The sequence below is a fragment of the Anopheles merus genome, unplaced genomic scaffold, assembly GCF_017562075.2.
Source record: "Anopheles merus strain MAF unplaced genomic scaffold, AmerM5.1 LNR4000119, whole genome shotgun sequence".
Taxonomy (NCBI): domain Eukaryota; kingdom Metazoa; phylum Arthropoda; class Insecta; order Diptera; family Culicidae; genus Anopheles; species Anopheles merus.
The window spans coordinates 223-26,393 of NW_024427699.1; the positions used below are offsets into that span (position 1 = coordinate 223).

The 26,171-nt window shown below is 48.5% G+C and overlaps 6 protein-coding genes and 3 pseudogenes across 7 annotated transcripts in view; 5 read left to right on the top strand and 4 right to left on the bottom strand.

Moving 5' to 3' along the window:
* The first annotated feature begins 245 nt into the window (after window positions 1-245).
* LOC121601575 lies at window positions 246-5,178 on the top strand (annotated as a pseudogene).
* Window positions 5,179-6,821: 1,643 nt separating this feature from the next.
* Window positions 6,822-9,367, top strand: LOC121601578 (annotated as a pseudogene).
* Window positions 9,368-9,395: 28 nt separating this feature from the next.
* Window positions 9,396-9,618, bottom strand: LOC121601581 (protein BRAWNIN-like). Its single transcript, XM_041930395.1, has one exon. The coding sequence runs from the start codon at window positions 9,616-9,618 to the stop codon at window positions 9,415-9,417; it is 204 nt and encodes a 67-aa protein (XP_041786329.1). The 3' UTR covers window positions 9,396-9,414.
* A 46-nt stretch (window positions 9,619-9,664) lies between these two features.
* On the bottom strand, window positions 9,665-10,096 carry LOC121601580 (small integral membrane protein 4-like). The gene is made up of 2 exons (XM_041930394.1): window positions 9,836-10,096; window positions 9,665-9,762 (listed from the first exon to the last, which is right to left on the bottom strand). The coding sequence occupies exons 1-2, from the start codon at window positions 9,990-9,992 to the stop codon at window positions 9,677-9,679; spliced, it is 243 nt and encodes an 80-aa protein (XP_041786328.1). The 5' UTR covers window positions 9,993-10,096; the 3' UTR covers window positions 9,665-9,676.
* A 96-nt stretch (window positions 10,097-10,192) lies between these two features.
* Window positions 10,193-12,431, top strand: LOC121601577 (U3 small nucleolar RNA-associated protein 18 homolog). The gene has a single exon (XM_041930393.1). The coding sequence runs from the start codon at window positions 10,291-10,293 to the stop codon at window positions 12,382-12,384; it is 2,094 nt and encodes a 697-aa protein (XP_041786327.1). The 5' UTR covers window positions 10,193-10,290; the 3' UTR covers window positions 12,385-12,431.
* Window positions 12,432-12,444: 13 nt separating this feature from the next.
* Window positions 12,445-13,723, bottom strand: LOC121601579 (annotated as a pseudogene).
* A 275-nt stretch (window positions 13,724-13,998) lies between these two features.
* Window positions 13,999-16,096, top strand: LOC121601583 (protein arginine N-methyltransferase 5-like). The gene has a single exon (XM_041930399.1). It carries the CDS (start codon window positions 14,085-14,087, stop codon window positions 15,972-15,974), a length of 1,890 nt encoding a protein of 629 aa, XP_041786333.1. The 5' UTR covers window positions 13,999-14,084; the 3' UTR covers window positions 15,975-16,096.
* Window positions 16,097-17,441: 1,345 nt separating this feature from the next.
* Window positions 17,442-18,655, bottom strand: LOC121601576 (chitotriosidase-1-like). Its single transcript, XM_041930391.1, has 2 exons — window positions 18,588-18,655; window positions 17,442-18,515 (listed from the first exon to the last, which is right to left on the bottom strand). The coding sequence occupies exons 1-2, from the start codon at window positions 18,595-18,597 to the stop codon at window positions 17,479-17,481; spliced, it is 1,047 nt and encodes a 348-aa protein (XP_041786325.1). The 5' UTR covers window positions 18,598-18,655; the 3' UTR covers window positions 17,442-17,478.
* Window positions 18,656-22,375: 3,720 nt separating this feature from the next.
* The window catches only part of LOC121601582, a 49,388-nt gene continuing 45,592 nt past the window's right edge, over window positions 22,376-26,171 (top strand). Inside the window, exons 1-2 of one of the 2 annotated variants that reach the window (XM_041930397.1) lie at window positions 22,376-22,594; window positions 22,654-24,149. The gene's annotated coding sequence lies outside the window, so the exon portion shown is untranslated. Of the gene's footprint in view, window positions 24,150-26,171 lie in introns of both variants that reach the window. The other variant, XM_041930396.1, reaches the window with a different exon arrangement.

Sequence of the window (26,171 nt, forward strand, 5' to 3'; positions counted from 1 at the left end):
CCTGTTACCGGTAATGCGGCGACAGCATCTACCTCCGTCCCGTGGAATACGGGATCCAGGAGCTGGCGAAATCGCTCGAAACACATTCGATCACATCCGAAATGGGGAGCTGAGTGTCACAAATGTGCAGTGAAGTACCAACGAAAGATAGACCTATTTGCAGTTTTCTCATTATTTATTTTCCTTCTTTTAGAAACTGTACGACAACATGGAAATAACCCCAACGATACAACAACGATGTGGAGCTGCTGGAGAGGATCGCTCTGAAGCTAACACGGAAGCTCAACCAGACCATTGCGGTGATTGAAGAGCTGCGCCGGTACATCCAAACTACCGGCACGAAGTACGGTGCCAAGTACAACACGCTCCTCAACCCGTGCCCGTACAGTGAGCTCATCAACCCGTGGGAAGAAACAGCACCATTCGATTTGCAAAGCTTCATCCAGAGCACGAAGCAGTCGAACGTGTCCCTTACCCGACCGTACTCTGCTTCGGCGATATCTTGGTGAGCGGTAGTGGCGCTAACAACAGCGCCGTTACCGGGTTCCTCGACTTCAGTGCCTTTCCGGCAAATGCGGACTCCGATCGTCCCAGGATCCGTGTCACCGATCAAACGTCGACGACAATAACGCCAACCTGCAGCAGCTCTTTGCCGAACACAGTGCGCACTTGGATGAGCATTACCTGAGCTATCGGCAGCAGTTCTACCTGTCCTCGTTGGATCATGCCAGCGCGTACAAATGCCACTACTATCCCCGTGATGGCCGCTGAAGGCACTGTTCCTATCGGCGGTGCGCAACAAGCACGTGCTGATCCTGCTGGACGTCGGCAACACGATCACGTACGATCAGCTCGAGTGGCGAAAGCCATCAGCAAGTTTGTGCTGTATCTGCTCAACGAAAACGATCGCGTGTGCGTGGGTAGCGGTCGGGCAGCGCGTCATTACGTCGGACGACTTTTTCGACTGCCCGCGCGGCGAACCGGTTTGTGCGCGCAACGAGGACGAGAAGGATCGGCTGGTGGATTTTACGATTCGTTGAATCGCACCAAACAAACGACGGATCATGCCGCGGGCTTTCAGTACGCGTTTGATGCCTTTTCGGACATTACCGTACGCATGATGATGAAGTGCCGATCGTTTTTCTGTACCTTGGCCGTGCGCTGTTACCGGCCAGCTCGGCGGCACCAAAAGCCACCTGCAAACGATCACGAAGGTCAAAACGCGCCTACCGTATCCGGTCATCATCAACAGTTGCTTGATATTGCTGGACGAACGGGAGGTGGCACAGGAGAAGCAGCTGATCGCTGACATTAGCACCCAAAACTATGCCCGCTACAACCTTTCCCTGGTAATCTATCCGGCGGGAAAGATGGTCATGATATCGAAGCATTCGTTCGATGCGCAGCGTTTCATAGTGGCGCTGATGGAACCGTTTCTCAGTGCGGGCCGATTCATCGAGGAGCATTTGCGGATCCATTTGCCGTACTATGACGCGTCGCTGCAGGAACCTCGTGACGGTGAGCTATCCCGCCGGAACGCATGGACTCGTGGGGGTGGATCTGTACCTGAGCGATCTGGTCGAGCACGTTGCGTACTACCGGCAGCAGGATGATTCGTACGCCTCCTGATCGATGTGCAGGGCAACACGATCATGCATCCTTCGTTCCCGCGGCCACTGGCGGCACGGGGAAGCTTCTACATTACGAACATCACGCACCTAGAGCAGGAACATTTCGCACCGCCTTCAAGCGCATGCTGGCCGATCCGGAAGGTAATTTGCGTATCAATCACTACGGCACGAACCGGACGACCATGTACTACTGGAAGCGAGTGTACTCGTACATCGTGTGCATCGTGCGCACGCTGGTGTAGCGGAGCCGGACAACTCCCTGACCGTCGATGGCGCCTCCCGCACTCTGCACGCACCGATACACTACCTTCACCCGGGCGCAGAAACGCCCGACGGAAGGAATAGTGTGGAGTACAACTTTATCGCCGCGAGCAGTGTCACCGCGAAAAATCTGCTCTCCACACTGCTGTACCATCGTATCGATATATTTCCACCTCAGCTGCAGCGACCGCCCGTCGAAATGCTACCGTCCGGTGGCGATGGATCGCTGTGCAGGCTGGTCAAGCAGCTGGCTGTAGCGGACGAGCTAGCACGCTCTACCTCAGCGCTTCCTCGTTCCAGTCACCGTTCACGCACATTCGCAACAACCGTGAGGCCGGCGCGGGCGAAGAGGTGAACGTGCGCACCATTCAAAACATAATGGCGTACTGAGAGACGTACGGCAAGCTGCTGTTCGCGAACCCGGGCCTGCAGCCGGACGTGCGCAGTGATGTGCTCGCGCTGCTGCAAATTCTCTTCGACTATCAGCTGCACCACGTGCAGAGCAATCTGAGCCGGTACGTGGTGCGACGGTATGCGGCGACGGTGAACGGTGTGCTGCAGACGTTCCCGGGCGGTTTGTTCGATACCGATCTCGAACCGACCAAGCGACCGTGGTTCGTCAAAGCGATGGAGTACCGGGGCGGTTGGTGTTCACCCAGCCGTACCTGGATGCGGGCGGGGCCGGTTACGTCGTGAGTGTGGCGTACGCCATATTCGAAGGTCGCACGGGAGGTACTGCCACCCCCCCATCGGCAACACTCCGCGCCGACCGATCGCCGTTGTAGCGATGGACTTTACGCAGGCATTCTTCTACAAACTGTTGCTCGACTCAGCGACGGTTTGCAGCATGGATAACATCAAGTGTTTCCTGATGGACGATCGAGGCTATCTGGTGGCGCATCCGATGCTGGCGGATCCGCCGCTGCGGCCCGGGAATGCGCGCCGTCCCATCGAACACATCACGCACAAGGAGTCGCAGGTGGCGAACGACATTCTCAACCAAACAGTTGGTCACGAAGAAGATGTGCTACAACTATGTCAATCGGACGGTGCAGCGGTTCTATCAGTTCAATATGAGCCTCTCGGCATCGGACGTCATCACTAATCTGATGTACGGCGAGAAAACAAGTACAGATAACGCTCATTCCGGGCACGAATATGTTCCTCGGCATAGTCAACTCGACGAACGATGGTGGTGCCTTCTGTCCTTGCAGTACGGTAAGTAGAGCCATATCAATCTTTGTGTTTTGTTTTCGTTTATTTAGTGTTGTGCTTCATAAATCTTTCGTTGAGATTCATTTATATGGATCTTCAGTGGTGACAGATTGAATCTCGGATCGACTCTTCAATGATTCATGAATTTCGAAAGATTAATGAATTCCAAGGATTCATGAATGAAGAAAGATTCATGAATCTTCAAGGAATGATGAATCTCAAAAGATAAATGAATCTTCAAAGATTCATGACACTAAAAGATTCATGAATTTATAATATTCATAAATTCATTAAAATTCATATATCTCCAGGGATTAATGAATCTTAGAGATGTATGATTTTGAAAATATTGTATCTGCGCGATTCCACCTAACAACATGCCCGTCGTGGGTTCAATCCTCGCCTCGCATGGACCGTATCCCCATAGCAAGACAAACTATCCGGCTGCGTGGTACTTGCCAAAAAGTCTCTGAATTCTATATAGGCTAACATGACCACGTAGGATGCCAAGAAGAAGAATAATGATAAGCTCAAGCTCTATGAATCTTTGGAGACGCATGAATCCCTAGAGAATCGTGAATCTTTTGAGATATACGAATCTCTTGAAATTCATGCATGTTTTGAGATTCATGAGTCTTTGAGATTCATTCAGATTCATGAATTTCAATCAGATTTACCCAACACTAGTTTAATTACATATTTCTTTTTATATTCTTTATAGGTTGGCAACTCCTGTCTGAACTGCAATCGGATGGAGCAGACGGAGTGTGAGTGTCCGTGCGAATGTCCACTGGACTACGGTGTATCAGAGCAGGACGGTGGCTGTACGACGGTACCCAAGCGTTCCAAAACGGCAGGAAGCTTCCCGGTGCCGCTCTGCTCCCCACTGCCCGAGGAGCTTATTTCGATGAACGCCATCAACTATGAGGCGGATTACGAGCTGAAGAGCTGTACCAACATTAATTGTGAGGATTACCAAACGCAGAGCGAGTGTATGGGTAAGTGTGACAGCAAAGAATGTTCAACAGGTAGAACTTACTGTTCATATCTTCCCTTTTTTGCACAGGATTGGTCGGCTGTGAATGGTGCCAGGTGGATGTGGATGGTGAAAATCGACTCAACACACCGTTCTGTACCGCCCAGTTGGCCTGCTTTAACGGGGGTGTTTGGAGCGCCCACACCGTACGGTGATGCCGCCTACACTGGCAACAACATGGAGTCCATTTTGCCACCCGCGTACAGCTCGATTGGGCCGGTCGCTGGTGCCATACTGGCGCTCTGTCTTGTGGTCGGTTTTGCGATGTACTGCTTCCGCCAGAATGCCGATCAAAGTGGAGCGTCGGAGCATTTGTACGACGATCTGGTCGCGGATCACTGCCACGGGCTACCGCTGTCCCGTTTCGATCTCGACGATGGCAGCCCGTCCGACGATTGTGACATTAGCCGTACCAATGCGAAGCAAAATCTGCTGCTCAACGGGCAGCACAACGCTAACTACATGATTATTCCGAATGTGGCCTCACCGTACCAGATGTCGGCGGACTATCGGCGTCCGAACGGGGGTGGTGGTGGAGGCTCGTCCGATCATGGTTACTCCACCATGACGCACCACGAGGAATCGGAACACCTGTGCCTGTCCAATGTGGATCCGCAGGGAATAGCGACTGCGCACGGTGGTGGTGGTGGTGGTGCGCACGGGGCCGGTTCTGGCGGCAAACGGCTCTCGATGTCGGACAGTGCATCGATCAGCACGTCCGTTTCGAGCCCGTACAGCAACCATACCGGCGGTCCGGGCAGTTCCTTTCTCTCCAAGCCGCCGATGCTCAACGAGTCGAAAATGATCGGCACGACGATCGATCGGTTTGCGGATCCGACGATGCAAACGCTGCTACCGTCCCCGACGTCCATCTCGAGAACGGGAGTGATGGGAACAACGACCATTCTGCCGCCGGGATCGCCCATCTCCGGTACTACCAGTGGACATCACATTCTCGTCCCAGTAACCGTCCATCGAAATATGGAAATTTCTTAGTTTGAAAGCGCTTAAGAGCGGAGAGAGGAAAGCAACAAGGAAAAAGGTACCTTTTGTAACCTTTACATTTACGCCACACGATACAGATTTCTGCATCCGCTGTTTTGTAATGACGGATGCGTTTAGTCCATTTTATAGTTTGTCGGCATTCCTCTCACCAGTTTAGTTGTATTACCGTATGGCAAAGGATGTCAATAGCTTAACCCGCAACAGTTCAATTCCTCTCAGTAGTACTTCATTCCAAGAACTCAGTCGCAACCTCATCGCAACAGTGCTATTATAAAGTTATCATTTAAATCTTATCCCTCCTCCTGACAAACGATCATCGATCATGTTAAGTCTTAACCATAACCGTCGCTTTACCCAAGAGACTGAGATTACCTTTTCAACGGGGAGGGAAATGCTTCCGTGAGCAGGAAATGTGCCGAAATCAATTTATATATAGCTGCCAACAAAAAGTAGTACTCTTCTACACACGACACTGCGAGCGAGCAGAGTTTTTTGCTCGCCCCAAACTAAGAGAGACGCTTGCCTTTACAGTGTATTTTTGTATTTGTTTAAGTTAGAGTTTAAGATGATGGTTATAAGAGCATATTGAAAAAAAAACACAACAACACATAACACCTGCTTGACGAATATCAGTGCGGACAACTAATACAGCTAATATCGTATTGCTAGGAACCGTAAACCGGTCGTAAAATTAGTGGCCCTATCAACTATATCCCCTTCACTCCTATCGCTCTCAGTAAAAGAGATAGGGAAAGGCTCAAGCTTGCTGTTCGTTTATTTTAACGCAATCGTCGGTAGCTAATGTTTGACCACCACCAATCGATTCACGATGCACTTAACATATCATTCGATTAGGCCGACTTAACAGAGCCCTACATAGGAAGGAAATTCGTCCCGTCATCACAGGTGCACACACTTGCTTAAACGTGGTCGCATTCGTCAGTGCGTTTTTTTGTTTTAATTAGAATAAACACCTAAGTTAGCTGTCGAACGATCGCACCAAACCAACACGATCAATTTGGCGCCCGTACCGCCGGAAAGAGATCGGCCCAGTTACAACTATATCCAACTGCCAACTGTACGCCGCCACCCATCCAATTGTGCTTCCTGTTTTGATGTGCAGCTCTTTTTAGGTTTTGTAACATTACACACTTACTACTGTATATGTACAAATGGGATCGTGTGTTTTCCGAATGATTCGTGAGTTTTGTTTAAGGCTTACTATTAGGAGCGCGCGAACACATATTTATATATATTATACCTCTAGCGAATTTGGATTTGGAGATCCGCTGGTGCGGGAGAGATTTTGTAAACTTGTACGTAAAGTTGTTTCTTTTTTACATGATTAATAACTTTACACGACAAACGCTAAATAAATTTATTTAAACATATGTCGCCATTGAAGCTTGTTTGTGCAGTGTAATGTAACTCGTCCGAAAACAGTGTTAATTTTCCTCCCATTTTAAAATGTGTTTTTAATGCTCTTTTTTATGTTTCTTTAAAATTTTAAATTTTACAGCACCAATAAATTGCTTCGAAAAAAAAAACAAAACAACGCACCATTCGTGTCTATGTATTGTTGTTTATGTTTCGAGCTGTCATAGTTTGCGCTAGTATTGGTGCAATGTCTTGTTGATACTGTGACCGGGAGGAAGGGGATGATTACATTGTCAATTCGGTGAACCACAGCAGGCACAGCGCCTCGTATCGGATGCCGATTATTATCGTCGTTTGCGCAAAAGATTCTGCGTGATTCAAGTGTGTAAAATCGTCCCTTTCGCCATGGCAACGAAGAACATCTTTTCCAAGCATCTTCCGAACGTGAAGCTGGCGACACGGTTCGACGCGGACGGGAACGAAATTCAGGTAAGCGCGGGAAGCCCCAGCAAAGCGATCGGGTTGTATCACTTTCCTCTCTTTCGGTCCACATCCCCATCAGGTGGAAAGGCGGGAAGATGAAGAGCAGAAGCGGAAGGAGCAGGATATTATCGATACGCTCGTCGGTGCTGGCTACTACCGGGCCCACATACAGGGCCTGTCCTCCTTCGACAAGATAGTGGGCGGCATGACCTGGTGCATCGAGGCCTGCGACTATGACGTCAATGTGGATCTGCTGTTTCACGAGAATCTTACCATCGGTCAGAAGATGTAAGTCAGCAACGACATTGGCAACATATCCGACCGTCATGCTACTAACGATAACCCCTTTTCTCCCTTCTCACCGATTTGCCAGTGCTTTGACGGAGAAAATTGTCGGTGTGCTACCCCGCATGAAGTGTCCGTTCCTGATCGAGCCGCATCAAATACAGGGGCTGGATTTTATCAACATTTTCCCGGTGGTTCAGTGGCTGGTCAAGCGTTCGGTGGAAAATCGAAGCAAAAAGGCGGACACACTGCGGAAGCTCGCGGCGACCCAGTTCCAGAACCACTGCACCCTCGAATCGGACCGGGAGCTGCAGCGGATGCGCGCCAAGCAGCTGGCCAATCTGCAGGCCATCGAGTCGAAGTATCTGCCGAAAAGAGGGTTTAAGCTGCGTAAAGCAGCCGGTGGCGGTTGGATACCGGTGCGCCCCAAGGATGTGACGGACCAGGAGACACCCGATGGAGCGTTGGAAGACGTGCTGGAGGCAGACGTGGACGGGGAGGAAGGAGATGAAGACGTATCAGTGTCTACCGAACAGGAGGTATGAATCTAGTTGGCAGTGGTTTGGTTTTTACTTATTCGATCTGTTGTTTTGCTTTTTTCTCTTTATTCTGTTTTGTTTTTATGCAATTTTGCTTTGTTTTTTTTTAGCTTAATTTTGATGTTTTGTTTAAAAATATCGCAAAAGAGGTAAATCTTTTCGTTATATTAATTTGTTACAGCTTTTTTCATATTTTTCTAACACTTTTGCACCTTTTTTCAGCACAAAATTTCGGTGGAGCTCACAGAAGCGGACCGCTCCACGTTGGCCAAAACATACGACAACATCAAGCAAACCCTTTCCGGTGAAGCTATCGAGCAAGTATCGGAACGAAATCGCATCAAAGCTCAGTTGGCGCTGAAGCTTGCGCTGGAGAAAAAGCTTGAACTCGCATTAACCGAATGTGAGCAGCTAAAAACGACGGTACAGGAAGAGGAACAGCAGCTGAAGGAGGCCGGCAATCAAAAAGAAGCCCTCGAAGAGGAAATAAGAAATCTCGACAATCTGGAAATTACGGAAGCTAATCAAAAGTGCGCATTAACTGTTGCCGAATTTCGTTTTTGATCAGCTGTATTACAAACACGCTCTTTTGTGTTACAGAATACTTGACCACGTCAAAGAGCTGGTGCTGAAGAATGAGCGCATGAAGAAGCAGGAAACAGTTTAAAGAAAATTGCAAAAAAGAGTTAGCAGAGTTACAGCAGAAAATTGAGTATGGATGTTTAAGTTATCGGGGCACAAACGGCAACTTAGTAATTTCGTACAATTTTTTCAGCAAAGCGGAAACATCAACCCCCGATGAGGATATGCTGGAGCTGCAGAGACAGCTCGATATGGAGTTGGAGCGCTTGAAGTCGCTTCGGCTGCAGCTTGCCAAAAAGAACCGTTCCTATGTGGCTATCAAGCGCCAGCTGGACACCGTACCGGATCGTACCGAGTTGGCGCAATATCAGCGAAGATTCCTTGAGCTATACAATCAAGGTATGGATAATTTCTCTCAATTCTCTGTCCATTGCTTAAATGGCTACATCATCCTTTCACAGTTAGTGCAAAGCATCGTGAAACGAAACAATTCTACACACTATACAACACGCTGGACGACACGAAGCTGTACCTCGAGAAGGAGCTGTCGCTGCTGAACTCGATCTACGATAATTACGCGAACGCCATGCAGACGCCACATTCGCGCGAACAATTCGTGCAGCAGTTCGAAACGATCGTGGAAGGTATTCGGGCCACGAAAGCGAAGCTGAAGAAAAAGTGTGACGACGAGAGAGCGAAACGGGACGGACTGAACGGTCAGCTGGTGTGTCTGATGGAGCAGCAGCGCAAGTACGCAACCACGGTCAAGCAGCTCACGATGGAATGCCAACGAAACGAGGCACTTATGCAGCACCTCAAAGCGCTGAAAGCATCTATTCAGCAGCAGGAGCAGCAATAGGGATGGGGGATTCCAACCAAACAAAACCATTTATTGCATTCCGCCGGTACGTAGTGCGCTTAGGATGGGGAACTGAATATATACTCAATTACTACTTCACGATTAATCGATTTATCAACTAGTTCAACTTCCGGCTTTTATTTAGCTTCCCTGAGCAGGAGCTGAGTTTTCCGGTGGCTGTGCCACTTCGCGTAACCGTTGCATCTTGATTTCTCGCTCGACGTAGTAGTTAAGGTCTCGTAGCGGGTGATAGTACGTGTGCACTACTTGCGAACCGACAAACATGGACAGCAGGGCGGCTGCCATGAAGGACAGATACTGTCGCATAGGAACACCGGCCGGCATTGTTTACCGTTTTTTTGACTGTTTTCGTCCTTAAGTTCACAACGTGGTGCACAGTGGCTTAGCCGCGCGGAATTGGTTCCAGCTGATGAAGGCGCAACTTTTCCTCCACAATTTCCTTTGCCTGTCGCTTTTTGAACGTATTATCTGAAACGCATAAAATGGGGTGGGGGTGCATTAGAAGACAAAGTATCGAACTGTTTCTCTGCAGAATGCTTACAAAAGTTGGTCTCCCCTACACGCCAGTGGATCATGGAAAACTCCAACGCCGCTCCGAGTCCGAAGAAGATGGGCAGGAACCGATAGATGCCCAGCGTTCGCTTACCGGGCCATCTATCCAAAAGCTCTTTCAGCGTTTTGCTCTTGCGAATAATCATTTAAACTAAGCTGAAGCCCAAATTCTACATCGATTGCAGCGCGAGAGCTATTTCTGGGTAGCAAATGCACTTTTTACATAATTCGCTGTTGTTGACGTTCGGCTGGCACGTTTGACAGGGAATGAACGTATCTGAAGGGATCGCATGGAACGGCTCCGTTCCCGAAGGGGCACATTTAACAACAACATTCACACGTCAAATGTGACAGCTAGCCCGGAGCGATTATTTTTCACGTGTTTTGTGGTGTGTTCGGAACAATATCTGTTTCTATTTCATTTTTCGGCCAGAATCCGGCAAAATGACGATGGAAAGCGACGATGATTTGGATCACCTTGTTACCAGCCAAGTCAGTGAGGTGCGGAAGACGGTGGCCGTTGTGAAAACATCCAACGCGGATGATGCGCCATCCGACGAAGATGAAGCGGCATCAATCAAATCGGAAAGTGACGATGATGAAGAGACCGCCGGAGAATCATTGAGGCCTCCCCATACTGAGCTTCCAGATTCGGATGTGTCGATAAAATCGGAACCGGAATCAGAAAACGACGAGGACGACGATGCTGGTGACGCGGAGAAGGATTTGCTCATTTCCAACTACCTCAGCGCTCTAAAGTCTTCCATGAGGGAAGCGAACGATCATGGGGATGAATCGGATGACGAGGATGATGTGTCGATCAAGTCGGAAGTGTCCATAAAGTCAGAGGATGAAAGTGAAGATGAAGTTGGTTCCGTAAAATCTGAGCCCGTAACAGAGAGTGATTCCGAACTGCCGCAGGATGAATCGAACGAGATCAAGGATGAGCAGGAGGATGGTGCAAAGCTGCCCACTGCCGATAAGAAGCAGCAAAAAGACAAAAAGAAAAAGGAAAAGATTAAGGGCCAAGGTTCGGACAAAAAGGCGGCAGGAAAGTCACAGGATCGCTCAGTGAAGAAAGCAAAGGAAGAAAAGGTTTCGGTTCGCTCCGGCAAAATTAAATTGAAAGTATCGAAAAAGAAAGCTAAAGCTTCCGCCATAGACCAGCCCGGTTCGATACAGGAAAAAGAGCTTATGTCGCTTGTATTCGGTGGCAAGGAGGAGCTCGTATCGAACTTAACTAAATCGGAAAAGAAAAGCGACAAAACCGACCCAGCACAGGGCGGAAAGAAGAAGAAAGCAAAGCAAACGCCCAAAAAACGGCGCGCCGTCTGGCATGATTCAGACGACGACGATGAGAATGATACGGCCAACATGAAGCGCAACAAATTCACCCACGACGAGCTGCCGGAACAGCTGACGAAGGAGCGCCGGCGTAAGCAGTTCGAGCAGATCGTGGGCCAACCAAAGTGGGCCGATCTGGATCGCGTCCGCGAGCCCGATTCCGACGAGGAGATGCTGCAGACGGTCGGGCACGTCGTGAAGGGTGCAGCGGCGTCCCAGGGCCTGCCGAAGGGTATGATCGAGCTGAAGAAGCTGAAAAACCTGAACCGCGAAACGAAGATCGAAGGCAAAATCTCCTGCATCAACTTCCATCCGACGTCGATGGTGGCGATGATGACGGGGAACCGGGGCCTGGTGTCGATCGTCGCAGTGGATGGCGTGCGCAACGAGAAGCTGCACACGCTCTGGCTGCAGAAGGTGCGGATCAGCTGCAGCCGGCTGTCACCGGACGGGAACGAGGCGATCTTTGGCAGCTATCGGAAGTTCTTCCACGTGTACAATCTGCTCAGCGGTCAGAGCGATACGCTGAAAATACCCGAGCGCGACACGTGGCAGATGAAGAACTTTCGCATTTCGCGCTGCGGCAAGTACCTGGCGTCCGTCGGCGAATGTGGCGAGGTGCATCTGATGGACGCGAGAACGAAGGATGTGCTGCAAACGATCCAGCTGCGCTACACGTGCCAATCGCTGGCGTTTACGCCCGACTCGCGGTACCTGCTGTGCCACAGCAACGATACGGAGGTGAGCGTGTTCAGCCTGGAGCAGAAGCGGATAGTGAACGTGTTCCAGGACGAAGGGTGCGTTAATGGGTCGTGTATAGCGATCTGCCCGAATGGGCAGTTTGTGGCGACCGGCAGTCGACAGGGGATTGTTAACCTGTACACGCTGGATGTGACACTGACGGAGAAGCAACCGGTGCCGGTGAAGACGTTCAACAATTTGACCACGTACATCGATTCGCTCGCGTTCAATGCGACCTCGGAGTTGCTGGTGATCGCGTCATCGACCGTGAAGAATGCGGTCAGGCTGATTCACGTCAAGAGCAGAACGGTGTTCCGCAACTTCCCACTGCACATGACGCATCTGGGGCACGTCAGTGCGGCCGAATTTTCTCCCTCGGGAGGATATTTAGCGCTGGGCACGAAGCAAAGCACTGTGCTGCTGTTCAGAGTGAAGCATTACCCAAACTATTGAGAATCGGTAAATAAAGCTAATGGCACGACCACTGTTTACATGTGTAAGAGATGCATGGTGTACTGTTTTAATTACAAATTGGAGCATTTTTTCTCTCAAAAATCATCCATATCCATTACCGACACTTGGTTGAGGAATTTCTTGTACAGCGCCATAAACTGCGCCACGAACGCTTCCAGGTGGAAAATGTGCTTGCTGCCCCGCTGCATCCGATGGTCGTACAGGCCGGCGAAGCTGAGCGTCTGCGTCTTCAGGCTCATGTCGCAGTTCTTTACGAGTATCTGCACCAAACCCTTGAAGATGATGTCCGGTGGAATGCCCTGCGACAGCAGCTCGTACAGACGTTCGCGCACCACCTCCATGCGCTGGGGCGTTTGCTCCTGCACGATCATGTTGGCCGTCTCCTTCAGGTATGTCTGCCAGTCCATGTCCGGTATTTCCTGGTTGGCGGTGAACGGGTACTGCATCACTTTGCACGCTTCCAGCGTGAGTATGGCGCGGCGCAGGTTCCGCTCCGACTTTTGCGCAATCCTGGCCGCTAGCTCGGGCGGAATGTGAAGGTTCTCCTTTTTGCAGATTGACTAAAATAGTACAAAAAATTAAGTTAGTACATTAATAATGGCAGGCTTATGATGTACACTGCTGCTACTTACGTTCATGATGGACACAATCTCATCCTCCGTCGGTGCCGAAACGCGTATCCCGAGGCAACGGCTCTTAACCGCCGGAATGATGCGCGACGTAGAGTTCACGCACAGTATCAACCGGCACGTGGCCACATATTTTCCATCGTGCGACGCAGCGCATGCTGTGCGTCCTTCGTCAGCTCGTCCACCTCCGACAGTACGATCGTTTTGAACTCCCGCTGCCCCGACGGATCGATTTGCTGCGTTTGGGCAATCTGTTTGATCATGTCCGTGATGACGACCCGATCGTAGATGCCGACGTCGGACGGATTTACCTCGATGTGATAGTTACTGCTGACGGTCATGATTTCGATCTTTTTGTTCGACGGTGTGGTAAAATTCATCACCTCATTGCGGAGCCGCTCGACGCCCGGGCCGTACAGCTCGCGCAGCAGACAGATGATGCGCGTTTTCTTGCCCGCTCCGGACGGACCGTAGAACATCAGGTGCGGAAAGTCGCCCTGCGAGCACAGATTTATTAGCTGGCTTGCTTGCGGTTTGTGGTAGTCCAGCTTCGCCAGTTCCCGCGGCCGGTAGCGGTCAACCCAGAGGGACATTTTGAGGGCTTAAATGTTAGAAAAGACACTGTTTTGAGATGGTTTTTAGTTGAGCTTATGTTTCGCTTGGTGCAATGTTGTGTGGACTCCGTTTGAATGGCGCGAATTTTTGACTTTTTTGACAACTCCACAATGACAGCAGCTGCGCTCCCTTTAGAAACGTCTACGGAATAACAAATGATAAATATCGTTCGATTTAGAAGGAAATCATTTGCTTCATGTAATATGCATGTTTTAAAATTATTTGATTATTTTTTTATGCTTTTTGAATCACTTAAAATCAGCATATAATAAATACTAAAGCATTCCGAAATGCCTGCAAGTCTTCCACTGTGCAACCAAAACAAAGCTGTCATCCATATGTTGACATTTTAACGCACGTGAAAAGCTGCGAAAAGCCGGTGTCTGGTTGCTTTAAAATTTACCCTTTTCCGACAAATTGCTTCGCTCGTACCCGATGGCGATGGATCAAAAGGTGAACATTTCCGTATCGCTCTACCTCGACACGGCCGGCAACCTGTCCAAGGAGATCGACAGCGCATCGAAAGCGAACTGCAGCTCCGTCACCGTGCCCATCGTGCACTGGAACTACAATCGGGAGTTTGTGCGGGAACCGCTTCGCTCCAAGCACGGTCCCTTCACGCGCTCCGATCTGTTGCTGTCCTCTACGCAATGGTTAAACCGTGTGATTTGCCGGATCGGCGACAATCTCGACCTGGACTCACCGGTCGAGCACATACAGCGGCAGGCGGAGCGTACCATCCGGCAGGAGATGTCCTTTGCCGAGCATCTGGTGCAGAATGGGTACCTTTACACGAAGCTGTCCAGCACAAACTGTGCTAACTTTGCCCGCACGGTCGGCTGTACCATGTTCAAGGGAACGCTGCTGGTGGAAGTGCCCATCACGAACCCGAAACTCACACAGTACGGTTGGCGGCGCGACGTGGCGGAGGATGCGGACGTGACGGTGGAGAGCTCCTGGTGCTGGTGGAACACCTTCCGCTGCCATGCGGACTACAATCCGACCGTAAAGGTGGCCCTGGAGCTGACGGCGGACGTGCCGAAGCAGGAGGAAATCTTCCGCTGGCTGGGCGAACCGGTCGATGCGATCGTACTGCCGGCTAACATTTTCCTCACCAATGCCAAAAACTATCCCGTCCTTTCGAAGGCTCACCAGTCGATGTTGAATCTCTTCTACCGGACGTTTAGCTGCCATTTCATACTGAAGGCGAACCCGTCGGATGGCCATCTGGCGCATTACGTGGACTACATCAAGTACACGATACAGCACAACTACGTTAAGAATCCCCTGCACGGGTACGAAGATTTGCTCCAGATCCCGCTGCAACCGCTGTACGACAATCTGGACAGCTTCACGTACGAAGTGTTCGAGAAGGATCCAGTCAAGTACATTTACTACCAGAACGCCATCGAACAGGCGCTGTTGGATCGGGTGCCGGAGGCGGATCGTGCCACAGCCACCACCATCATTATGGTCGTTGGCGGTGGGCGGGGACCGTTGGTGCGTGCCGCACTAAACGCTTCGCAAACGACCAACTGCAAGGTGAAGGTGTACGTGATAGAGAAAAACCCGAACGCGATCGTGACGCTGACGGCGCACATTAACGAGCTGTGGCGTGATCGGAACGTGGAGCTCATCTCGACGGATATGCGCGAGTTTAATCCACCGGAAAAGGCCGACATACTGGTGTCGGAGCTGTTGGGCTCGTTCGGCGACAATGAACTGTCGCCGGAGTGTTTGGATGGGGCGCAGAAGCACCTGAAGGACAGCGGGATCAGCATACCGTGCAAATCGACCTCGTACATTAACCCCTGCTTCGGCTCGAAGGTGTACAATCAGGTGCGGCTGCTCGAGCGCAGTCCCCACTGGAAGGATCGGGTGATCTCCTCCCGCCACATGGAGCAAGCGTACGTGGCGTATCAGAAGAATGCTTACCACATCGACAACCCTCAGCCGCTGTTTGAGTTCGTGCACCCGAACAGGGAGAGTGGCGACCCGATCGATAACAACCGGTACAAGACGGTTCGGTTCCGTGCTGCGCTGGACTGTGTGATGAATGGGTTCACCGGGTACTTCGACACGGTACTGTACAAGGACATTATGCTCAGCATACATCCGTTTACGCACACGAAGGGATTGGCGTCCTGGTTTTCGATGTTTATCCCGCTGACGGATCCGGTGCAGCTGCGCAAGGGTGACGAAATTACGGTACACTTCTGGCGGTGCGTTGCCTCGCACAAGGTGTGGTACGAGTGGAGCCTTAGCGCGCCGGTGGTGACGCACGTGCACAACATCGACGGACGGGGGCAACCGATATGGCAGTAGATGGACGATCTTACCTCAAACAAGACAGTTACAATCAATCAACACAGTGACGGGTGTTTCTTTTTACACGTTTTTTTTTGTTTCAAAAAACTTCAAAGAAGTAAAACAAACTCTTGTTCTTATAAATGTAATAAATATGACATAATTCATGATTAAGTAGTGTGATGGTGGATGTAGATGTAAGGAAAGAACATGGTTTGACTCTTCCGGGGGGAGTAGACGTACCGTACGACCGATCGACGACGATAGGGTACAGGAGACGACAAGTATGGGACGCAAAAAGGGTTAAAAAGGGCCGCAGGACAGGAACGAGCCCTTTTCAAAACCAACCGCTGAATAGCTCGCTCGTACACAAGTGGAACCGAAGCCTCAGAGTTAATCATTTTCAGAAATGGAGGAAAGAGTGCTAAAAAATCGAAACTGATAATGTTAATACGATACGATACGATAATGACTCGTTGCGATTAGATGAAATTAGCCCGAAATGAATGACCCAGCTGTACATTTCTAGTGAAAGAAAATCTGATAGCGTTATCATGAAATGATATGCTATCTTTTCTAGTAAAATAATGGTTTTAATTTTCAGCAAGCGATTTGATAAAGATAATGAAGCATTTAAACTTCAGACCATGTGCAAGATTACAGCAATCTAGTGATGGGTAAAATTTGGTTTAAATCCGGAATAGACTCCGATCCGACTCCAATAATGTCGGAACCGACTCCGGAGTTTCAGAAATCAGTTCATCTCAAAGAACCTGCCGCGACGGACGAAGCTGAGACTATAAGGTACCTATTAGTGATGGGCGGGTCGACCCAAACCTATCGACCTACCCGATTCCGATTCCGTGTTTATAATCAGTTCCGGAGCCGATTCCGAAGTTGGAACCGATTCCGATTCCGGAGCCGATTTCGAAGTCGGCTCCGGAATCAGAATCGGCTCCAGAATCGAATTTGTCCTGGGAATTCCAATTTGCTCCGGAATCAGAATTAGTTCTTGAATAGAAATAAGAAGTTTCAGAAGCGAAATCAGTCTCTCCATGAGAATGGATCGTTTACAAGTAAATGTTAATCTTTTGCGGCTATCAATACTTCGCATCATTGGACCCAAAGGCCTATTCCTATGGAGATGCTGAAACCGACTTCGTTTCGAAGCCAATTCTAATTTTGTAGCCAATTCCAATGCCGGAGCCGATTCCGATTGCAGATCCGATTCCGATTCCGAAGCCGATTGCGGAAACTGATTCCGGACCCGTTATCCTCAATCGATTCCAGAAATCTTCGGAACTAGCCGGAATCGATTCCGACGAAATCTTCATTTTTCTCATCACTACAAAATAGACAGTTGTGAATTGAAAGTGCTCGAGACAAACACGTGCTTCGCAACAGTTGTAAAAAAATAACTTCAATTGATGTAAAAAGCTTAAAACTGTGCTTTAGCATAATATAAACGTATTAATCATATTTTCTATAGTGTTTATTTAACATTTCAACATTCCAGAAACGTTTACAAACATTCAGCAACCGTACGCAGCAGCGTGAATCTTCCTCCCTGGAACTCATCCTGGTCGATCGACCAGATCATTGCTCCACCGAGGCCTTCCCTTCGAATGAACTCACATTTCATGCGAATACTTTGCGGATCATCGTAGCTAACCCACTGATCGCCGCTAACCGCATACGGCACGTGCTGCTGATCATCCCAAATGCGCCCTTCACCAAACGCATCCCTCACCTCGTAGTAGGCAAGTGTGCCCTGCTGCTGTGTGTACGGGCCAGAGCGTCCAGCACCCGTGGCGGACGCCCGTGGCTTATAGTTGCCCGAGGAGCTCAGCGTGAACGTACGTCCGTACGCAGCTAAGCCGACGATCAGCTTCGACTTCGGTACGCCACCACGCCCAATCCAATCGCTAACGCTAGCCTCAACGTTCAGCCGTCGCTGGTAGTCGGTTTCTACACTACCCCAGGAAAGCGGAGCATTGTGGCCAGTGTAGCTGTCCCACGAGCCGTTGTAATCGTAGCTCATCAGCAGAATGTAGTCAACGTGGCGGGCAATACCGGACATGTCGTACGGCCGGTTAACACCGACCGACGTAGTCAAGAGCAGACCATTGCTGTGCAGCTCAGACGACAATGCAGACAGCAGCTGTACAAAGTTGCTCTGGTCGGAGCTGCTCTCGGGAAATTCCCAGTCAATGTCCACCCCGTTGAAGCCGTACGACTCGCAGAACCCACGCACATTCCGCGCAAAGCTCGCGCGTAGACTCGAGCTGGCCGCCACACTAGCGAACGCAGATCCACAACCGACGGCACCACCAACCGACACAAGGGTCTTTAGCCTCGGATTGCTGTTGTGCAAGCAGTTAAAGCGGTGCATCGCATTCCGCTCGGTATCATCCTTCTGCACGATCGATCCGTTGTGATCCAGCGCCACAAACGCGTAGATAAGATGGGTGCACAGGTGCGGGTTCAGGTCGTCCACGGTGCATCTGCCCTTTCCGCTGCGATAGGTGGCCCAACCGCCGTAGAATCCAAAGATAGGCTCTGTGGATGAACGTGTAGCACACAAGTGTGAAACTCACGACGCTATGCGATAGTAATGAATGCCTGACTCACTGCTCGGCATGTTAAGATGCTTCTGATATGAAGGGCGACTGTTTACTGCAAACAACGAACACTTTCGCTCCGCGACTGCGACTGATGATTACGTTTGTCGAACGTGGTCTATATATATAGCGGTTGGAACGTGTGCTTACCACAGTTTAATATTTTTTGCTTGATATGGATTCCATTTTTCCTGGAAATATAATTGATAAACAAAGCAAACCTGAGCTGTTCTTCCCTCTACGAAACGGGGGGAAAAGAATGTTAATCAGCTGCTGTGCAATTTCGAGCAGTTTCTTGGGACAGGCCACTAAAGTGCTAAAGTGCTCCAGTGCATCTCCAGTAGCGTTGGGTTTCATGAATCTTCTGTTGAGATTCATTCATATGATTCTTCAGTGATGAGTGATTCGAATCTCGAGTCGAATCTCCAAAGATTCATGAATCTATAATACTCATAAATCTATAAAAAATCATATATCCCTTTGGATTAATGAATCTTTAGAGATGTATGATCTCCAGAATATTGAATTTGCCCAATCCCACCTACAACTTGCACGTTGTCGGTTCAACTACGTGGTACTTTCCAAGAAGTTTCAAAAGTCTGTATAGGCTGGCATGTCCACGTAGGTTGTTACGCAAAAAAGAAAAAAAGAATCATTCATCTTTCCAATCGGGATTCAGATTGATTGAATCATTCCAAAGATTCATTCAGATTCATAAATCTGAATTTGAACTACTCAACACTACACTAAAGTGCTAAAGTGCTCCAATGCATCTCCATTTCGCTCTCAGGCGCTGTGACTGGCTGTCTGCACGGCCGGTTTTGTCGTTTGGTCGTGGCATGCAATTGTCTGCAACTGATCGAACCGATATTCGCTGCCTTCGGTAGGCAGGAAATGGTACAAAACCTGCGCAAATTTTGCCCCGTTTCCTGCGCTTAACTTCAGAGCTCTCTGCGCAATGGTGAGCAGGTTTTTGGCGCCATCTATTGATTAATTGTTCTTATAAATGTAATACAGAGTTTACCTAGCTAATTCGGCACCGTAGGCAGTCGAAGTCTATAAAAGAGCCTCCGAATATGCTGTGCTCTAACAAAATATTGAATGCATTTTCAATAATAGTATCCCATGAGTCAGTGGACTCATTTAACACCTTTATCAGTCGAACTCTAACCGTGATGGCCAAAAAAGTAAAGCAACTTCGTTTCGAAGCGTGCGCGATCAAACAACGGCACCCCGTAGCGTAAAAAACGGACTCCGTGCGGAAGTTTGTGCACGTCTTATTAGCTTGTTTCGGCATCTACAACATATTGGCACTATTAGACAACAATCGAAGCATCGAAAAGAAGCACAGTTTCCTATGGCCAACGACTCTATGGCGGAGTTGTAGCAATACCTCGTTGATACACAAGTGGCACCGAAGCCTCTTAAACATAACGTTTTTAAATTATCCAAGAGTGGGGGTCTACAGAGAAAACCTACCCCTTTTCGAGGATGGATTGCATGACAAACTTGAGAAGGGAGGTAAGAGAATTGTTCACAATAACTCTACTTGCGAATGTCCGTTCGCCAAGCGCATTTCCATAGATAATTGTACTGGCTACTTCTCCGAAGCTGATTCGCTACAGGTGGATAGAGAGGCTCTGCAACCCCTCCATCCAAAGGGACCATGGTGTTGGGTGCAATGTATTAGCGGGTTATCGGACTGTAGTCAGTCAACGAACCGGTTGAGGGTTTTGGGCCGATTATTAAACCTAAGTGTTATTTATGTGCATCAGATCAACGTTTCTGGAATTGTATGTCGCACGTTGCTCACAACACGACGTAAACAATGCCCTTAAACGCATGAGCATATTCTTCCAGCATGCACTACGCTTCAATTACACCTGAAGCTCATCACAACAGTTGAGAAGTGCCCAACAACTTAGACCGCGCTCTGGCAGCTATCGAAAAAGACAGCAGACTCGAACAAACGTCGTTTTGAAGCGGAGTACAGAGGCTACTGGAGCAGCCCACTCTCTTAGTAGAGAGACGCCTATTCCTACCCACTGGAAATTGAAAGAGACACGGAAGGTGAACGAAATGTGGAAACGCTTCTTGGAAGAACACCTCACTGTGAATGAGCTTGCCAGCGGCATCAAACAGATGAAGGGCAACAGCTGTAGCAGATAAGGGCAATGAAGCTCTGGAGCTTTTGAAGATGGGATCATACGAGGATTACTGTCAAGGTTCATCATCTGATCGAGAAGATCTACCGCCCAGAGGAACTACTCAATATACAAACAAAGTGACACAGATCTAGAACATGCTGTCGGAAAGCGGTTGAGTCTTACCAAGGCCTGAGTTAAGCTGACGAACTGTTAGCTCTTCAGTATTGCCCTGCTATATGTCATGCAAAGTGCATGGTTTCGGGTAATGAAATCGGGTGTCTGGAACGATTATTTGGACCGCTAATTCCTTCGCCACCAATACCTTGGATTAGCGTCTGGCATTGCCGTGCTTGGAAGGACATCTGTCCAAGAATTGGATTGATAATCAATGGGACAAAGGCTTATCCAGTGATCTGGTGAGGTCACCTTATGGGCATGGCACCTTCGTATTAGTAAACGGCAACAACCCTGAATGACTAGAGGAGTTCTGTTATCTTGGAACGGCTGTACCTTCGTGTAACGATACTACTAAAGAGGCAAAATCTGTAGGTAGCCTTCCTCTCCAACATCTGCTTAGTGATCGATTGTGCAACCGTGACAATCCTTGTTTTTGATTTTCGTATACATAAAATTATTCCCAAACTTCCCAAACCTCGTCATGTGATTTGATCGCTCATTCCTAATGACACCTTATTTTCACACCTTCAATCTCCACCACCATGAGCTGCCACTTGGCAGCTCATTCACGCCGGACAAGCTCGAATCTGTTCACATCCCTTGCCGATAAGGATAACGACTACTACTAACGACTACCGGAAGCGTTTCCACACACATGACTCCAGCAGGGGCGTCGGGATTTGTGTGTATGTGTATGTGTGTGGGAAGCCCGGGAAGGAGCTTGTCTGCTTAAAGCACTGCGCACGTACGGGCATCAACTCCAAGGCCAATACCATGACCGTACCAATCCTGCCTTGATAATGGATAACAGTGCTATTTCACCACTTTACGAGTGTGTTATCATTCGGGCCCCTTTACAGTTCCGCAACACGCGTACCCACTGGGGAAGGGATGGTAAAAAGCGTGACTGTTTGGGGCGGAATCCGACGAAACACAGGTCGTGTATCTCTCCAATGATAGTAGCGGCGGCCCCGAGAGCCCGAGAGCGGGCCTCCGGTGGCGCCCTCGTACCCTTTAAGGAAGGGCGCTTTCCACGGGTGGGGGCCAGCAGCAGCAGCTGGAAACGACGTACGAGAGCGAGAGAGTGCAAGAGTGAGAGCACACATAGACATAGACACGTTTGCGCTTGTGAGTGAGCGAGCGAGAGTGCCTAACAGCGTGGGAGATGCTGCGCGCAAGCTTGAGATCAAAATCGTGAATCAGTTCGTGCTTCTACCATCATCATCATCATCATCATCACCACCACCATCGTCATCATTGGCATCCTCGATATCATTCAGAAAAACGGTTCGTCCATTACGGCTCTCCGGCCGAACGCGCTCTCCGCGGTAAGCGTGTATATCCTGTGGTGGCTCTCCCGAGACTCCGAAGCGTCCTCCCGAAGCCGCACGGTGTACGGTGCGATGGATGGATGGGACACGCGTGTGAGTTATATTCGGCTTGCCGATGCCGAGCATCCGACGGGCGCCCGCGGCACAATGATGATCCTCGCCGTTCCTGAATGAAACGGGGCCCGACCAGTCCCGTCCAGTCTCGGGTAAACAAACAATCGCATCGGCAGTAGTGCCAGCAGCATCGGCAGCATCGGCAGCATCGGCAGCAGCAGCAGCAGCAGCAGCATATTAGCCGCCAGGCAGTACGGCGTATCCGCGTGAGTGGCGGTTTGGTGTGTGTGGTGGCCACGGGATAATCGGTCAGTGGAAGACAACTGGTTAACAATATTTACAATTTAAGTTTTTAATATTAAAACAGATATATTGGCTCTCCGATGGTTTATGCCAACGGCGTGTGAGATAGCCGCTCCGGATGCTGGATTTGGTGATGCCAACAGCGTGCTCGTCGTAGCAGGCGGTTTGAATTTGAATGTTTGTGTGTTGGTAAGGCCGTGTCACAGGCAGGCTGGAAGTAAAGGGCAGCAGTAAGCCATGAAGCAGTTGTGCGCGGTGATTTGTGTTGGTAAAATGCACTTCCAATTTAAGTGCTGCTTCTAATGGTTCCATAGTTCCAGCTGCTCCCTCCACAAGTGCATTTCTGTGTGAGTTTGTGCGTGTGTGAATAAGCGTGTTTGTATCGCTGTGTACTGGTTCAAGGCCAACAACCTCCCGGTCAAGGGGGGGTCTGGGGAGAGTCCCGAGGTAAAAGTGGTGATAAAAGCGCCAAACCGCGAACCACTTTGCGTGTGCGTCGTGTCGCTGTAGGAGGAAACCCGGTGGTGGCAACAAATTTATCTTGCAAGAAAAGTGGAAAATAGAAAGAGAGTGGATAATTAAATACAACATAATGAACTTCTTGAAGCGGTTCCATCCGTGCTGGCCGGCGGTGCACTCCGTCTGCTAAAGTTTCCCTGGTGCCGTCCCTGGACGGACGGGCCGTGGCCTAAACCTGCGTTTCACAAACACACTAACCTGAAAGGCATCCGAGTGTGTGTGTGTGTGTTTGTTGGGAGTGTTTCCTGGCAGTCTTCCCCCCTCCACCTCACCTCCCCTCCCTTTATTTTGTGCATCCCATCGGCGAGGTACGGTGTTGTGTTTCGCGCCCAATAGTGGGCCGTTAGTGTGTGTGTGTGTTGGGGAAAATTTATGTACCACAAACACCATCCGGCCATCCCATCCCTAGGCACGGTTAAAGCACTCTTCTGAAAGCCAGAGTGCATCAACAACAACAACAACAGCAGCAGCGGTGTCAGTGTGTCGTGTCAGTGTCTGTGTGTGTGTGTAGTTTGTGAAGGATCCTGAAGGAGTTTGCTCTATCTTGTTAGTGAAATTGTTTCAAATTCCGTGTTGAAAGTTGCACCCTTCAACTACAGAAGCGAAAAGCGAGCAGGGTGAGTGCATTTCATACGAATTTCCACCCACCACTTGTGCTTTGTGTGCGTGTGTGTGTGGGCTTTAGTGTGTATGTGAGAGTGAAATTCTCAGAAGAAAGCAAAGTTCGCCATTCGAGGCTTGAAACTTGTTGATTAATTTCACCGGTCGCAAAGCGCTTGGCGCTTTTAAAACAGGAAATGAATCTACAGCCATTCGCCTGGCGGGTGCACACTCTTGTTTGGTGTCGATCTGTGCTCAGTGCATGCTACGATTAAGTGAGTGTGTCGAGCCAAGCAGTAGGGCAGCAAACTGGTGCGATCTAAGCCCATAACACTCGTAACACTTCGTAACGGTGGCAGCCACAGAGTGAATGCACGGGAGAAGCAGATTAACACACATCGTTCCCTCATCCTGGACCTGGAGTGCAGTTGCAAGACGCAGGTAAACAAAATGCATACTAACGTAAATCGTTCAAAGCTATAAGACCACGTCTACGGCTATTCATCAATCATTTAGTTCGTGTAGTGTTTAAAACTGGTGTTAAACCTCTGGAAAGGTGAGATGATGTTCCCTATTCTTTTTGTGATTTACTGGCATTTCGTCGCCATTGCAATGATGATTTAATTATCTACCAGACTGCTGTACGTTTGCGCTACAATTACCGGAACTGACCGGAATGGTAACCTTGAGCCCGGGAGTGTAATTCACACCGTTTGGCTGGCGAGTGTTCTGGGTAAATGTCAGATCAATCAACTGGCCATTCGTTTGCGTGACGAAATGGTGCACAAATGGCACACAGCCTCTGCCTGTAGCCTGTGTCGACAGATGATAAATGGTGCTTACGGGGGTTTAACCCATCACCGAGATGATTAAATGTAACGTATGCATTGAAAGCAATCGCATGTAAGCGATTGGTATCTGGTGTAGAGGGATCGTTTTATGGCGCTTGATCCGGGATGGAAAGGGCCTTTTGGTCAACCTGATCAAGCACGTTTTCTTTTGTAAAGCTACGACCGAAAGATTAGAATTGCGACAATATGAGGAAAAGTCTTCAATAGTTTTATTTTCTTAAAGAACCATTAATGATCATAAAATCAGAAGGTAGAATTCAGTTATCAAACCTGTTTTCAAAGAGCAAACTAAATGCAAAGTTATTGCCTAAATATAGAGTTTGAGGGCAGAAAACTTCTATTTACTAAATAAGTCAGAACAGAATTATTGAACCAGATATGACCATTAGTTCGGACGTATGTGAAAGGAATTCTGCACCTTTGAAATTTAACTCGTCATAGGTTCATAAAGTCCGTTTCTTTTCTTGTAATTAAGTAATAATTATTGCAGATTATAAGTTAACCAAATTGAATTCACCATTAATTTCTTCTAAAATGCATGGACATAAAAAAATAGTCCTTTTCTCGCAGAACATCACCAGTCCAGTATACGCGTACAGTATTAATGACAATTTAGTTCCTTGATCTGATTCGGTTGGCTTGACCTTGGTTTACAATCAGAAGTTTAGTAAACATTGCCGTCACATTTGGAAAATACGTTATCTAAATCTCTTCATTTGTTACGATTTGTGTAAATACTCAAACCCTTTCATTCGTTTCAGCCTAAAATCTTTGTGCTATGGTATTGTCCGTTCTATCATAGGCATTGTCCCTTGAGCAATAACGTAGGATATTGACAGATTAGAAGTTGTTCAATGAATATCAATGAATATGTGTTTATATGTGTACTTGTGTTATGTTTCTTGTTCACAATATGCAACTAAGTGCTTACTGTTTTGGTCGTGAAACTTTGGAACATATTTTCTTCTTTTTGGCACAACACCCGCTGTCGGTACAGTGCCGTCTGTACCACGAGACCAACCCAAACATATACGTACAGTTTATACGTACGTATTATGTTAATATCTATTGGTGCTCCACTTGTGTTCTCAGTCAGATACTGGCTCCTGCTTCACTATGTTGAATTTTAGGTTAGAGGACAATGTACAAATTAGGTCGCATAATTCTTTAGAAATAGCATTGATATTAATTTAACAAGATTTAATGTCTCATTTATGGAGCATCTCTTGATTATCATTACGTAGATTTTGGACACTTATCCTGTCTCATCAGCTTTTTTTTAGGCCTAGGCTCAAGTATTGATATGTATCCTCGAGTGTCGCCAGATGACTTAAGAAACACGAATACTAATCAAATATATTATAATGCAAAAATCTAAGATAAATTGATGATTAAGGGAGTCATTACTAAAGCCTAATTGCCAGTTCAACAATTATTTCAAATGACTAGTCTAGATATGATCATGAATCAATGGAATTAGTGTAAAAAGTCCCCTAAATAAATGAAAAATTTGACAATTTCCGAGAAAATAGTTAAGATATACTTGTTTTTTTTCCATAAAATCTAAGACTTAATTTTTTTTTACAAAAAATTATGTCCTATTGAAGAAAAT

Excerpts from the sequence above, each read along its gene's own strand:
- LOC121601580 (XM_041930394.1), bottom strand. The coding sequence starts at position 9,992 with ATGATTATTCGCAAGAGCAAAACGCTGAAAGAGCTTTTGGATAGATGG. Across the intron at positions 9,763-9,835 it reads TGTAGGGGAGACCAACTTTT|ATAATACGTTCAAAAAGCGA; the intron begins GTAAGCATTCTG and ends TATGCGTTTCAG.
- LOC121601583 (XM_041930399.1), top strand. The coding sequence starts at position 14,085 with ATGGCGATGGATCAAAAGGTGAACATTTCCGTATCGCTCTACCTCGAC.
- LOC121601577 (XM_041930393.1), top strand. The coding sequence starts at position 10,291 with ATGACGATGGAAAGCGACGATGATTTGGATCACCTTGTTACCAGCCAA.
- LOC121601581 (XM_041930395.1), bottom strand. The coding sequence starts at position 9,618 with ATGCCGGCCGGTGTTCCTATGCGACAGTATCTGTCCTTCATGGCAGCC.